A 16,421-nucleotide genomic window follows, 5' to 3' on the forward strand; every position below is an offset into this window, starting at 1 on the left:
CAGAACTGATCATTGTCTCTTTCAGCAAGACAATGTACCATGTAGCATAAAGCTACTGTTGGAAATGCATGGTTTGTGGACATGAACATCATCACACTTGACTAGCTTCCATAAAGCCCTGATCTCAACCCTACTGAGCATCTGTGGGATGAACTAGAGCATGAAGTGAGGTTAAGGGACATCTGCCCCAAAACAGTCCAGGTCCTCATTACATGCCTACAGGAAGAATGATCCAAAATTCCCATTGACAGCTATCGTACACTTGTGGAATGTATGCCCTGCAGGATTGCTGCAGTCAACAGTAAAAGAAGGTCCTACATCTCATTATGATGGGTGCCATGGCTGTTTGTTCCTCATGCTATGGTATCCATTGACTTGTTGAAACATGTTGAAAGAAAAAAATGTGTGGAATTCTCTGTAGCCCAGTGGCAATTTTGAGTGTTTACAATTCCACAAACATGAAATGTGCTTCGTCATGCTCAGATGATGGCAATTCTTGGTTGTGACTGAGTTCATATAGGTAGCACCGCAACACTTAACACAAAGTTCTCCATCTGTTGTGTATGTCAAATCTAATTTTTTTGTTATGGCACATGCACTGGATGAATCGACAACATTTTCATTTGAATGCTCAACAAATACAGTTGCAACATCTTCAGTCATTTGCAGAATTTCAGATTTAGTCCTCTTCTGGGTTGGACTGTCAAACTGTTCCTATCAAATCGAAGAACTATGTATCACCTTGCATTTGGTGTCATTTGGCCTTTTTTGCAAAGTTTTTAAGTGTCTGTATTTGTGAAGTGCTACTACAGTATTTTCCCCATTCCTACAGAAACACTTTATAAGCAAAGCACACTTAGGCAAAGTAAGACCAACTGCACAAGTTGAATGACTGTAGAGTCAACTTGCTCTTTTGTTTATACCCCCCCCCCCCCTTATGGCTTATGTGATATGCAAAATTCACCAACTTTTCTTGCTTGTAGTGCCATATTTCCTCTATTGGTCATTTTTTAAATTCATATTTTTTGTTCTCAAAATCTCTTCCCATAATCTAGTTAGGGTACCACCAAGTTTGAGGGTATTTTTTTTTTTACTGTTCTCTCTGTGAATAGGGATACTCTAATTTGAAACACCCCATACATAATAAAACACAAGCAACATACAATACATTTTAGTGTAATTGTTTACCTTAGCCTGGAGAGGGAAAGAAAGAGAGGAAAGTTTAAAAATAAAGATCCATTGAACAGTTGTTGTTTTTTTATTTGCTTTGGAGGGTTTGGAGTTTTGTCTTCTTGTTCTACACCGCAATTATTATTATTATTATTATTATTATTACCATGGAGTCAGTAGACTCATCGCAGGAGACCCAAACTAGCAAAACAATATCTGTCATATCTGTTCTTGAACTCATTTACAGACGAAGAGCTCACAACTAAGTCAGGCAATGAATTCCACTCATTCACCACCCTCCAGGCAAAAAACCTTGTTCTGACACCTTTGTTAACCACACTCTTCTTTAATTTCCAGAGATGATCTCTTGTTCTTCCATCACTATCACACAGCTGAAACATTTCCCCTGCATCAATCCTATAAAAACCTTTTAGTAATTTGAATGTTTCTATCATATCCCCTCTTCTTCGCCTATCAACCAATCTCTGCAATCCACAAGCTCTCAATCTTTCAATGTAGGGAGCATTTTTTATATCACTCACCAACTTGGTCACTCTTCTCTGAACCCTCTCCACAGCCTCCTCATCTCCAAGGAATCCAGGTGACCAGACCTGAGCATAGTAATCCAAATGTGGAAGTATCAATGCTTTATAAAGGGGAATAATAACCTCTTTATCTCTGGATGTCAGTGTGTTCCTCAACAACCAAGTAATCCTATGTGAAATCTTGGACACCTTAGCAATGTGTCCTCTGAACTTCATCTCCCTATCTACCAATACCCCTAAGTCCCTAGCCTCATCAATCTCTTGGAGTACCTTTCCATCTATGTAGTACACAGCTGGTAATCTTTTAATCCCAAAATGCAAGACTTTACACTTTTCCACATTGAACTGACATCCATTTTCTTTTGCCCATTTTACCAGCTTATTTAAATCCTCCTGCAAACTTTCAACATCAAACTTTCAACATCATCAACAACAACAACAACAACAACATCAACATCAATGTATATCAGTTGACTCTTAGAATTACTAATCTATCATCCTATCAAAACTGAATGATGAATCAGCATCTCACAAGCTTCTTTGACTTTTCTTTCACAAGAAGTTTTGAGTAAGTAATGGGTGTCTTTCCAATCAATTCTACTGCATGTGTTTTTATGTTTTTGAAGCACATGATTGGAAACATCTGTTTTTCCATAATGAAGGAATATACATATATTTATTTATCTTTAACCCTTCCTCTCTTTCTTTTTCTCACTAAAGGTCAGACTAGGGGAAGGTGGTTAATAGAACAGTTATTTTATAACTTGGTAATAACCTTGATATAGAAATTGAAACATCAAGTGTTATTGAGTTTTTAATTTAAAGTAAAGTAATTGATCTAATACTTGTGTTTTGCCCCAATAATTTCTACATAACAAATCCTGACTATCGTGCATCCATGAGAGAAAGAAAGGACCAGAGAGAAAGCTGGCTATCCAATTATAGAGGATGCAGGTAGGCTGAAGGAAGGCAGTTTGCAAAGCAAGCCTCAATACCAACACAAATGAAAACCAAGAAAATATCAAGGGGGTAACTGTGCATGTTTCTCCAAATCTTTCCATGGAACGTGTCCGCTGGTGGGTAATGTAGAATAAGAGATCAGCCATAGATCTGGATTGGCAGAATCCATATTGCAGTTGCTGATTAACTTATGTGCTTCTAGGTAGAGGTTGACTGTTGATAACTTTCTTCATTATTATGGAGAGGGCTTTGGTAAGGAACAGGTGTAAGAAATTGTTATGAGTTAAATGTAGATGAGATTTTTCATAGAATGGAAGGAGATAGGACTAGAACAAGAGGCTATATATATATATAATGACTTTTAAGTTATCAGCTACTATATAGTGTACTTACCTTAATATATATGACTTAAGTTTTCAGCTACTGTATAGTGTACTTACCTTAATCGCTTTCTGAACATTAATCAGAGATGTTCGTATTGTAATCAACAAGTTATTAAACCTTCCCATTTCCTGAACAAGAACTGTATTCATACTTTGTTCATAGGATGTAGGATATTTCTCAAGAGCTTCTACTAGATCAAAATTAGATGGTAATCTAAAAAGAATATTTCCTGACACTTCTACTACCATATCTTCTGCATCTTGTCCAGCCCCACCACCACCAACACGAGCCTAAGGCAGAAAAAATTATTCCTAATATTGATATTGCACCAGTTAAATAAAATTAATGAAGAGAACTTTCCTTCTTATCTCAAAATTACAAAAAGCTGTAATTTTTTGGTTTTTAAATAATTTAGATATACAATATACAAATGTTATAAAATGCTCCTTTGAAAGAAATTATTATGAAATTCTTTATTATGCATGTTGGAAATTTCTAAAAGATAGTAAATATTCAAATGAAACTGAGATGGGTATCCCCTCAAGAGCAAAGAAACTCACTTTTTTAATATTCTTTTCCTTATGAAAATAAACTATAATCAGATTATCATGCTTGTCTATATATATGCATATAAGCTGGTACGTACTGAGATTCAGAGATAAAGAGGTTATTATTCCCCTTTATAAAGCGTTGATACTTCTACATTTGGATTACTGTGCTCAGGTCTGGTCACCTGGATTCCTTGGAGATGAGGAGGCTGTGGAGAGGGTTCAGAGAAGAGTGACTAAGTTGGTGAGTGATGTAAAAAATGCTCCCTACATTGATAGATTGAGAGCTTGTGGATTGCAGAGGTTTGTTGATAGGCAGAGAAGAGGGGATATGATAGAAACATTTAAATTACTGAAAGGTTTTTATAGGATTGATGCAGGGGAAATGTTTCAGCTGTGTGATAGTGATGGAAGAACAAGAGGTCATCCCTGGAAATTAAAGAAGAGTGTGGTTAACAAGGGTGTCAGAACAAGGTTTTTGCCTCGAGGGTAGTGAATGAGTGGAATTCATTGCCTGACTTAGTTGTGAGCTCTTCGTCTGTAAATGAATTCAAGAAGAGATATGACAGATATTGTTTTGCTAGTTTGGATCTCCCACAATGAGTCTACCGACTCCATGGAGATACCTGTAATAATAATAATAAATTTCCTCTGAACTCTCATATCTTTGGTCTAATCAAGTATTTTGTTTCTAATCCAGCTGTCAGTTCCATAAAGTTTAAAATAATTTTTAAATGCTTTGTTGTATGCAGGTGCTTTAGTGTTTTGACTAATTGATATCTCTTTAGAAAAATCTGCTAACACCTTTTATTTCCCTGTAGGGAATAGGCAAGATCATTTTAGGCCTATTTTAATTTTTGGAGGCTAAAGGGATAGTTCAATATCCCCAGTAGCCAATCAGAGATAGCTTGCCCAAGACCATCACTAATTATAAATGGCATCTGATGAAGAGATGGCTGACAAGTGCTGCCATCTCTATTTTTACTATCTGAAATAATATGGGTTCTGCGGTCAATTTTCTGGAGTTTACAGGATTAAAAACCTTCTTGCCTGTGCCAGTGTCGAGTCACTCAGGAACTGGTGGATAAAAGACTTTAGAAAAAGTCCTCTAGTCGGTGATTAGAATTGAACTTAAGTCTTTCTTTGGGTGGTCTAGAACTGTGCATGCAAACACCACTTCCACTGACTCCTTTATATCTCTTATTACATATGAATTTACTCAGTTGACTCCACACCATACCAGCTTTTCTTACACTCTTGTCTATTTCCATATTTAATTTGCCATCAACACTAAATTTTTTTCCTAAACAGCTGAAATATTTTATCTATAGGTTCTCCATTCAAATTGCAGCTGATATTTCAATATTATATTTTCACAGTCTTTGTCATTTTATTGCTAACTTTAATACAAAATTTGTTACAGCACTTAATCTAGTTAAGGAATCTGCAGAGCACAGCATCATAGGGCCATTACAGGCTTGTGATCATGCAATATATAGCCTCTCCAATATACAGCTTGCAGGGGGTACTGTCTGAGGCCATGTATGGATTGAAATCTGGTTACTCTCTGTGAGAGAGAGAGAGCTAACCCCCTGCGTTCTTCATCCCTGCTGTATGTCACTTACTTTAATTTTTCCAATGTGTTTTTTACTCATGACCATGATCAACAATACAAAAAATCTCAGCACCACTGTAGTTAAAAAAGACTCCCTCACAAAAACACCAAAAATCTCTAAATGATCAAAATCATTTCAAAAACTTGCAAAAAAAAATACACCCCAAAAAAACACCAAAAATCTCAAAGAATTTCTCACATTAAAAAAAGCTTCCATATTGACTTCACTAACAATAAAGGGTTTTAATTCCAATATCAGTAATGTACACTGCCACCTACAGTCATCCAAATCCAATATACTATTTATCAATGAACCACAACTAGCACCACCCTTACAATAACTTCTCACCTCACCTCCTCATTATGTCTTCCATGATGCCTTTCATAAGAAGAGTGGAACTTGGTGCTTTTGTCATGTCTGATATCCTATACCAAAGGTTATCCAACCTGGAATCCTCTCTAAATGACCCACTTAAAGATTCTCCCTACTTCACTTTATTCCCTTCCTTTACTGCCTCTATCATTATCCAAACTCCAATGACTTTCTGTCATCGGATATCTTCTTCTCCAGCGACTAAAACCTTTAGGTTTTACAAAAACACATCAACAAATTACTCTCTTCCATCTAACTGCTTACATGCACATGGCACTGTTGTTCCATAGGTCTTGGGACCTCTTATGTGTGGGACTAATATGTACATAAAAAAAAAAACACTTACATAAATACCTGAAATCAGTGCTTTTTTCCTGGCAGTACACAATGGTATGCAGTACCGGCACCTTTTTTCTTAAGTTTTTAAAAATTTGCAATTTATTGACAGCAAAATGTATTATAAATATTCCAGTAGGTGGTACTGTGTTCATGAATTGAATTTTCAGTTTTGATTACTTATAAGTTGGTACCCTGCTTTCCTGTTTCATAGGTTGGTACGTAACCAGAAACAAGAAGTTGTGTTCACTTCCGATTGCTTCCAATATCGGTTTATCAATTCTATATTCACTCTGCAACAGGAAGGTGTTCACATGAGTTTTGAATTAATCTAAGTTAAATCAGTGCAATCATTGTTCAAAATGAGTAAAATAAGTAGTTACTTTATGCCAATGAGAAAAAAGTAAGGCTGAAGAAGCAGAAATTGTTGAATCTACTTGTGATCCTGTAAAACAGAAAACTAGCACCGAAAATACACTTGGTGAAAAGGATCACGAAACCAAGACAAAGATCCACGTGGTCAAAAGGAAGCAGCTTCTAATAATGATTGGCCCGAATGTTGGATATTTTTGCAGAAAAATGACTTCTGCAAGAGAAACGAGTGGCTGTATGTCAAGAATAAAATGTTGGGCTGCAAAGCGTGTTGTGATGTCGGAAGTCTTGTTGTCGATAAACACATGGGAATGAAAATTTGAGCGGAGTGGTCAAATGGTAAAATCAGTCATTTTGGAGAATCTCACAAACAACAGTTAATATCATTAAAAAAAAAGATTTACGATCATAAGGAGAGTGCAGTGCACAAGGCATGCCAACAAAGCGAGATGATGAGGATATATCAGAGGATATGTTAAAAGTGTGGAAGTTGCTGTAATAACATCTTCATGGTGAGTACCAGCACCTTTTTTTCCAGAAAAAAAGCACTGCCTGAAATTAACATTACAATTCTGATATCAGGTTTAATGCCACTTTCCTTCATATGATCTACAGATGATACATAAGAATGGATATAGTATGCAATGCAACACATCTTACCCCTGATTTTACATTGAACTATCTGCCTCTACTTCCTTCAATTCTGTGTATTGTTTAATATAGTGTCCCATTCAACTGTAGCATTATGAACAGCTTTTCTTGTAACACTTTTATTATGTTTTTTCCAGGTGGACAAAACTTAAATAAGAATGTGGTAGAAATGAATAATTTGGTTAGACATAAGGAGAATGTGAGAATAGATATCAGGAGATTACTGTTAAACAGTATGGTAGAAAATGTAATTACTGTGGTAATCAACTATGACAATGATTAGTTGAGATAGTGAGTAAAAATCTTGAAGAGCTATGTGAGGAGGAGGGAATGTGGTTTGTTGATGCACAGAATGCATTTGAGACTTTTTTAAAATAGAATTGTATAAAACTGATGGACTGCATTTAAATAGATTAGGTGTAAATCAAATGAAGACACATAAGGAGACAACTAGCCCTGTGAGCACACATGGATAGTCAGGAATACCTAAGACGATCCGTCCAGCATAGGTCTGAATTGTCAGCTATGCCGGATATAGTATGTCCGGCATAGCCGATAATTCCGAGACCCTCGTGAGGTCCCAAGCCAGGATAAAAATAGGGGGAATTGAGGTGGTGCCATACCTCCCCATAAAAGGGACTCACATCCATTGATTCACCATATGAAATAAAAAATAAATAAATTGAAAAGACTGTTTCTAGAATCAGTGCAATCAGTGGTGTGAACAGGGATTACAAGAAGTAAGAGCTAATGTGAATGAACAGGAAAGTGTAAAGAAAGTGGATTCTTGAAGCAGTAATGAATATACATATGAAGATGGCCTGCAATGCATGGGAAGTGGTTGAATATGGCATAAAGGGTATATAGGATAAAAGGTTAGATGAGCAAATTGGAGATGTGAAGATAACTGGAGATGGATAGGACTGGATACTGGATACAGGCCAAGAAATGAACGGCTATGTTTATTTACAAATGCCAGGTGTATCAGACATAAGGGAGGTGAAATTATTACATTGTTGAGTTTATTTGCCTGAAAATAGTTTGAATAAGTGAAACATGTTGGATGAGTATGATATCCTGAGGGGGAATAGAAATATAAAGGTGTGGTGTTTTTTGTGAGGATAGAAATGGCAAAAAAAAGGAGTGGAAGTACTACTTATAGCAAGAGAATTATGTCTGCATAAGGTTGAGATATGGGAAGAAAATAGTGGCAGTGGATTTGAAGTAGTATAGTGTGAAGTGGAGGCTGGTAGGATGAGATATTTAGTTAAGTGTTGCTATAGGCCAAAGAATATGGAGGATAGAGACAAAAAAATGTTTAGGCCAATTGGTTCAGTGAGCAAGAGACAGGTGATCATTACGGGTTATTTTATTTATGGTAATGGAATGAAGACATAGCATCAGGGAATAAGGAGAATTAAATTCTTAATTGCTTAATGAACAACCAGAGCACACAAGAGAGTTGAGGCCTCAGATCTCATCCTATAATCAGAGGATGTAATTGGACCTGATTTCTGATTATTATCTCTTACAAATAAAATTAAGAATACCCCCCCCCCTCAGTGCTAAGAGAAAAAATCTCCAGGAATCTTTTAGAGTTCAACTCTTGGATGATACAAGTATCAATTACCTTTATTTGCAAAGAATAAATGGAAAACTAGAGCACTGATTTAGGTCTCAGAGCAGTGTGATGGTGGTTAACTTCCTTTTTGTATCCTAATATGATATGTTTTGTTCTGTCTTTATTTTTTGTATTTCTTTCTCCGTGTGTTGAGGCTTAAGTGCTATGAAGAATTCATGTTGGAGGTTTAATGATTCCAATATTTCGTTTCCATCACAGAGACATCTTCAGGGATTACAAAAACGTTTTGTAACAACACACACACAAATACAATACATTAGTGAGCAAAACTAAAGTCCTATCTAGGAGGTGTGCCCTTTATGGGCATTTGCAGGTGGCCTAGGATGTAAAGAGGGATCTCTGATAATTAATGTTTCCCAAATTTTTGAAAGTTTGATGTTGCATCAAACTTCCAAAAATTTGGGTAACATTAATTATCAGAGATCCCTCTTTACATCCTAGGCCACTTGCAAATGTCCATAGAGGGCGCAGGTGGCCTAGATAGGACTTTAGTTTTGCTCACTAATGTATTGTATTTGTGTGTGTGTTGTTACAAAACGTTTTTGTAATCCCTGAAGATGTCTCTGTTCATGAGACATCTTCAGGAACATCTAGGAGATTCCATTCTGAGATCAATCCTCTACAGGAATTGAGAGTTTTATGGGATAATTCTGTTATTGGCATTTCACTCTCTGATGCTGCTCTGAGTTGTTTATCACAATGTTGTTGACATGATGTTTCTATGAGGACATTGCCAGAGTGTAGTCTCATAACTGTTTTGGGAGAACCTGCAGCCCTTCTATACCTTTTTGAATGATGAAGGGCGATATTTTCCCTATTGGCTTTTCACCTGTAGCATGGATGATTAGAAAAAGTGCTACATTTATATTGGTATCACATCTTTTGTTTCTTACTTCTGTTATCAAAAGGTGTATCAATTGTATCAATACTTGGTTGTGGCTTTGTTAGGGTCCCTGAAATGATTGAGGATGAAGGATTCATGCCTGAGTGGTTTTTTGTTCGGTGCGAGCTCCTCACTCACCACGGAGCCACACATGGACACCAGCTATCTGGCAAGCAATAACTGCATTTGGGGTGGAACGCCGGGGTTGCTCCAGATGCTATACAAGCACCACAGCAAACCTTGGGCCTGTCCCCAGACCATGGAAAAAAGAGAGACCTAAAGGAGACCTCTTGATTGTAAGTAAGCCCACTAGGAAATAGATCCTGGCCAGGCCATCCAGGATCACCAATCTTGCTGAAGTAGAGGACAAGGTATTGGAAGACTGTCAGGATTCCCCTTTCCAGATGTCCATAGGTTGTCACACAGGAAACATGGTGGAGATGTTGGATCCCAGTGATGATGGTAGTCTAGAAAATAGGATAGTAAAACAGACTCAGGAGAAGTAGAGCAAAGAATATGGGAAGAAAAGCAAAGAAAAAGAGGACGAATGAAAAAGGCCCATACCATCACTGAGAGATCCCCTCCATCACAAAAGTGTCTCACATGGAGGGGTTTTTTAAAAGGAGAGAAGAATATGGAATGAAGGAAAAGGATGAGAAGTTAGTTCTGTGAGTGTGGATCTGAACTGTATATGGATGTTAATCAGTAACTGTGCATGTTGTGCATGATTAGAGAAATGAGGAGGAATGGCAGTGGTGGTGGTGGTGGTGGTGGTGACTAAATTGGCCCACACAGACAGAGTATCTATTGGGAAAGCAAATGGAGGGAGGAGATGAGTGTGAGTGGGATTAACTATTTAAGTGAATAATGAAAGATCTAGGCATGGTGGAGGTGAGCCCATATGTGCAGTTTAGGAATCACTGCTAAAACTGTGAAGACATTGTAACAGATTATGGAAATGATGAGGAGAACCAAAACATATAGCTTAACTGTCTTTTGAATATAATCAAGCATCCGGAGGGATGATTTTTGGTGTATCACCCAAAATGTAAGAACGATATTCTAAGTCTGGCAGACTTAGAATTTATAGTGTTAAGAGTTGAGCAGAAGAAAAGTACTTAGAACAAAAATGAATACCAAACTATTTAGAAATGAAAGAGGCTATGGACATGATGTATTTTTGTCAGGGCAGGTTGAATATGAAAGTCAAACCAAGAAGAGAGTTGATTTTTGCTGGCGAGCAGAATGTTATCAAAAGCAAAGGAAAGTGAGGAATGGTCTTACTTCTGAGAAATAAGGCAGGACTGTGTTTGGTTAGTAGCATTAAAATTCACAAAATTATCTTTGTTCTACTTGAGAATGGCTAGATGATGGGTGCTTAAGGCACTGGGTACAAAAGATCTTGAAGATTGCGACATCTCAGTGTCAATGTTTTGTAAATGATGAAGAAAATGGAATGTATTGTCATCAGCAAAACTATGAATATGACTAGATGTTGATAAAATAGATGATTAGTGTATAGGAGAAAGAGCGTAGGTGTAGTGCTCTAATAATGATGGAAAAATCAGATAAACAGAGACTATTCACCATGGGATTCAATGAATGACCGAAGAGAAAGCTCACGATCCACTTACAAAGTAGGGGCAGGAGACCATAAAATGGTAACTTTTGTAAGAAAACCCAATGACCTGATTTAATGCCTTGAAAATGTCAGTGGTATTGAGGTGAGGACAACAGGAAAATAGTTTGATGGCTGACTTTTATCTCTTTTTTATTTTGGAATGGCATGGAAAAAACATGCTTTTATGCTATTGGATAGATATCAGATGAGTGTGATAGTTTGTGAGGGCAATACATGACGGGTATTCTGGAGCATGAGCTCTTGATACAACCTGAAAGATACCATCCAGGCCAAAGAACTTATTGGTATCAAGGCTATTATTTTTCTGGTGTCCTTCTATGAAAGATCATAACTAGGGTGAATTGTGGAACAGCAGGGGAAGATTTGCATCATCTAAGCCTTATTCACTTTCCGCGAAACTATGTTCCACAGAAAGTGATTAAGTGTTCTGCGAAAAATTATCAAAATTAATATGAGCCTGGAATGGTTTTTAAATGCTGCAACAAGTTCAAACATGTTTGAAAATCAGGTTTTCCTCACTTTGCTTTGATTGTGCTATTAAGGCTAGCGTGTGTTGACCTCGACTCAGCCGCCTGCAGTTGTCGACACCTCTGAGCATGAGTGAAGTACGGAGGTATCTATTCTAGGAAACATGCAGCCACAAGCAAGGTCAATATGATGCAGAGGCCCAGTATGCCTGTAATGTGCGCTGTCGCATTTTTGCGATGCGATACAGCCTGTTGTGGTAATAGTGTGCGCTTAGCTTTACATTGAATATGAGACCGATGATACTCGACTCTAACCAAGGTGTTCTGTTAAAATTTCAGGATTTGTGAAGTGTTCCATTGTAAGAAAAGTTTGAGAAACCCTGATCTAAGCAACAGTTGGAAGACGTATGCCAAGAAGTCTGCTTTATCTTTTAGAAATGTTACCCTTATCATTGTTCAATCAGAAAAATAAGAGGCCAGAATGTTATAAGCTTAGCCAAACAGGCCTTGGCAATGAATAAGAAGGCATGACTACTATTTAAGCAGCAGGCAAACTTAGTGCATTTGGCCCTTATAAAGTCTCTGCTTTAGATTTATTTATTTATTTTTTACAGTTGTTAACAGGCTGTAGTATATGCTGTATTTTGAGATTTTTATTCTGAGCCATTAAGTGTATGCTGCATTTTTAGCTTGGACCACTTTGGCTCAGGGTTCATGGAAATTCTTTGTTGACAACTCATCAGCAACAGTTCATCGTGGGAAAATTCTTTACCAGAAAATTCATGGTAGAAAATAATCTTTGCAGGAGAAAATTCATCACGAGAAATTTCTTGCCTGAAAATTCATCATGCAGAATATTTTTTTCAGGAAAAATTCATTACAAAGAAAATCCTTCGCAGGGACTTGTAAGAAAATTAAAATAATATTGTAATGATACAGATATATGAAAAACAAATACAAAACAAGACATATTTTAGAAAGTATAGTTTATTTCTGTATTATTTATTTAATTAGATTTTATTTAACTTTTTTATATTTTTATTCTGTATAAAGTAAAATTAATATTTTATATTTTACTGATAGGCGAGTTTCCTAATTTCTGTTCATTTCTTAATTTTTTTTTTTTTTTACTTAGATACTACAGAGTCTATAGATATGATATTAATATTTTACAAATGTATGATTGGTGGTTAGGAAGTAAGAGCACCAAATTTAAGGATGTTTCTTTATTTTTGTAATCTTTCACTATTTTTCTATGCACTTAAGACATTCATTTAGGTGTGATTTTTATTCTACTCTACTGAACTAATTCAGAAGATGTGTTCAATTATAGGATATCCACGTATTTTGCAACTGACTCCACTTTTCCTGCACAGTAAAGAGATTGTAGGCTATTATTGTTTTACAGGAATAGTGTAAAACTATACAGTATGTGCACCTCTGAGTAATTATATTACTCAGAGGTGCACATATTTCCAGTAATTATATTAAAAGAAAGTGATGACGAAATTATATAAATCATTTCATAGTGTAAATCAGCTAGGCAAAATTCCCATCTTCGACTGAAGCACGAATCTTCACCTTTTTTTCTCCCAATATTTATAGTATTTTATGCTAACCACTTGGCCAACCAGGCTGGGTGGCTAGCATATCCAGCTATAATAATTCAGGAAATACAGAAAGAAACTATAGTTTCTAAAACATGTCTTGTTTTGCATTTCTTTTTCATATGTGTGTATCATTACAATATTATTTTAATTTTCTCGCAAAGCATTTTCCCCGTGAAGACTTTTCTCCACAATAAATTTTCTGGCAAAGAAAAATCCTACAATGAATTTTCCCACAATCAATTGTCTGTGAACAATTGCATGGACACATTGGTGCATTTGTAGGCTTGAAGACACTTTAGGTAATTCTGATGTATTTTTAAGTGCTACTTACACATACCTGAAATCCACAAAATTCCATCACATTAGGATCCTCCCCCATTCAGCTATGTACGCTTTTTATAGGTTTGAAGTGTTTTATTGTGAATTAGTGCTTAGTAATACTGAAAGTTAAAATTACTGTCACTTGTAGTTCCTGTGATTCTTAAGGCACGTATAGCAGTAATCTGAAAATGAATGTAGACATTAATCTTCAAACTTCTGTTATAAGGACCATATCATGAAAACTAATATAAAATAGTCTTATTAAATCACATCTCAACTTCTTTCATGTATTGTTTGTAGGTACATTTCTTCAATAGCATTTATTTACAAAAAAAAAGTTAAAAAAACAGTTTTCTGTTTTTTGTATCAAGTTACAAAGGACAGAACATAACAGATGAATAATTAAAGTACACAGTGACTGTTTATAGTGTATGTACTAGTTAGCATTGTCACATTCCACTGAAATATGTATATTTCACCTTGGTTTTTGTTGTGCTGAGTAGGCATGCATATTATTTCTGAAGCTTCTTTGAGTTTCCTGACAAAACGGTTATTCTCCTCTCCATCTGTTTCTGGACAAAGCACAGGAGAGCCTTCATTGGCTATGTGAGATGCCAAACCAGATGTATTTTTTCTTTTCATTTTCACATCTCCAAAATATTCCGACATGTGGATCTCTCTCTCTCTCAATGGAATGTCCCTCTAATTTCCACACAAACATGTATTTTGTTGACACTTGGCTTCTTAAGTGAAGGATGAGAGATTTTTGTGAGTCTGAGAATCTTGAGATTTTGTATGGAAGAATGAAAGCCACTTTTATATCATAACACTGAAGTATCTGAGCAATTATGTTCATTGCATTGTGGATGTAAGGGAAGGGTGACAGCACCTTTATAGTCTTGTTTATTTGTTAACATCTTGGGAGTGGTTGGAAAATCTTGTTGACCATTTTGTGTCTATATCCATTAAGAAGAAGCATATGAGTGAGGTAATCAATTTCTTTATTTCTCTTCCCTTCTCTATGCTGTTTGACATATTATAGGCTCTATCTCTTAGCATTTTGATTATTACCACCTTCTGCACAGGGTGGTTGGGAGAGGCAGGGATATTGTTCTATTTTATATGAGGGTTTAGGCTGTTTAAATAATTCTTGAATTTTTCTAGTAGTTTCATTGAACCTGACCATATGATCAAAATATTGTAAGCAAAGTTCAGTCAAATTTAAGGTTTTGGATAGTAACATTTTATGGCTTTCTTTTCAAAACATTCTGCAAATAAATTAGCCAGAACCAGAGATAGAGAAGATTCCATGACAATAACCAATGCTTATTCTCTGTACTTCTCTATGGACTGGAAGGAAGTTTTTCTATGCAGTGCTTAAACATGGAAGTGTCTACCATCCATCTGTATAAGTATCATTAGTACCTATACAGATGGATACCTACTAATGGAGTCCACTAAATGACAGTGAAGATTGGACATCAGATCAAATGCTTTGGTGGGTTCTCTACATTCCTTAGAGGCTGTGTGGTGGTCTCCTCCCAATTATCTAGCTTTGATCCTTAACAAATCCCATCTACATTTATGAGTACATAAATGGAGAGTGCATTTGCAATAATTATTAAATTGAGAAAAGGTGTGAAAATTAACATAACTTATGCAACAAGCCAGTTGATATGGTTTAGAAACAGCTACAATAATGTGAACAACATAGTCTTGCTCTAATAAGAGCAATATAAATATAAATATAATGTAAATAACCTACCTCCTCCTATTACATAATCAAATCCAAAAGGCAGCAGATAAAATCAGAAAAAAGAGATTATGCATAAGTATTTTCATAATATATGAATCAATTATTTGATTTATGAATTTTCTGCAGTGCAAAATTTGCAGATTGTGTGCATATATGTGTTACATTTTCAACTTAATTATATTCAATAATCAATATTCCATTATATAATCAATAATTTTTATACAATAATTAGTACAAAACATACTCTGGCTTAACCCTTCTTTACAACATCTTTATGCAACTTCTGGGGATGACTTCTCATTCCTCTCATCTTAACATCCACTCTTTTTATAATTTCTTCTGTATTAATCTGATAGAATCCCTTAACTAATTTGAAGGTGTCTATCATATCTCCTCTTTTCCTCCTATCCACTAATCTCTGCAATCCATATTCTCTCAAATGCTTTCATAACCAACACTCCAGAGTCCTGATATCACTTTGGTTATTTGTTTTTGGAACCTCTCTAGTGTTTCCACATCACAATGAAAATAGGTGACCAAATCTGAGCACAATAGTCCATATGTAGTCTGACCAATGCATTATATAGAGGCATCACCACCTCCTTATCACTACATGTCAATGCATTTTTTTTATCATAGCAGCAATACGATGTTCAGTCTTGCAACACATGCAATGTGCCCCCTGGAACATTGCATGTGTTGCAATGCAATGTGCCCCCCCTGGAACTTCAGTCCACTGTCTACCATCACTCCAAGATCCCGAATCTCATCCACTTCCTGAAATGTACAGCTCCACAATACAGTACATAGCCTTATGTCTCTGTATCCGAAAGTGTAAATGTTGCATTTATTAATATTAAAACAGTAACCCCACTCATTTGTCTAAGCTAAAAGTCTATTCAAATCTTCTTGTAGAAAATTAGCACCAGCACTACTCCTGATAATACTACCTAGCTTTGCATCATCGGCAAACATCTGAATATCTCCAGTCAATCTACATGAAATATCATTAACAAATAAGTTAAACAGTAGGGGGAGCCCCAAGAATAGAACCCTGAGGCATGCCACTAGCCACCTTCCTTTCCTGAGACATGGCTCCATCATACACAACTTGCTGGCATCATTCAGAAAGTCAATCTTTGATCC

The 16,421-nt window shown here is 36.1% G+C and overlaps 1 protein-coding gene across 1 annotated transcript in view; it reads right to left on the reverse strand.

Annotated features, from left to right (window-relative positions):
- Dhc36C (Dynein heavy chain at 36C) overlaps positions 1 to 16,421 on the reverse strand; it is a 1,350,914-nt gene that overhangs the window by 91,314 nt on the left and 1,243,179 nt on the right. The window contains 1 exon segment of the mRNA XM_090395101.1: positions 3,116 to 3,349. Coding sequence (XP_090251227.1) covers positions 3,116 to 3,349 — 234 coding nt within the window.

This window comes from Typopeltis vanoorti, chromosome 7 (assembly GCF_054136105.1).
Source record: "Typopeltis vanoorti isolate ZY-2024b chromosome 7, IOZ_Tvanoo_1.0, whole genome shotgun sequence".
Lineage (NCBI taxonomy): Eukaryota > Metazoa > Arthropoda > Arachnida > Uropygi > Thelyphonidae > Typopeltis > Typopeltis vanoorti.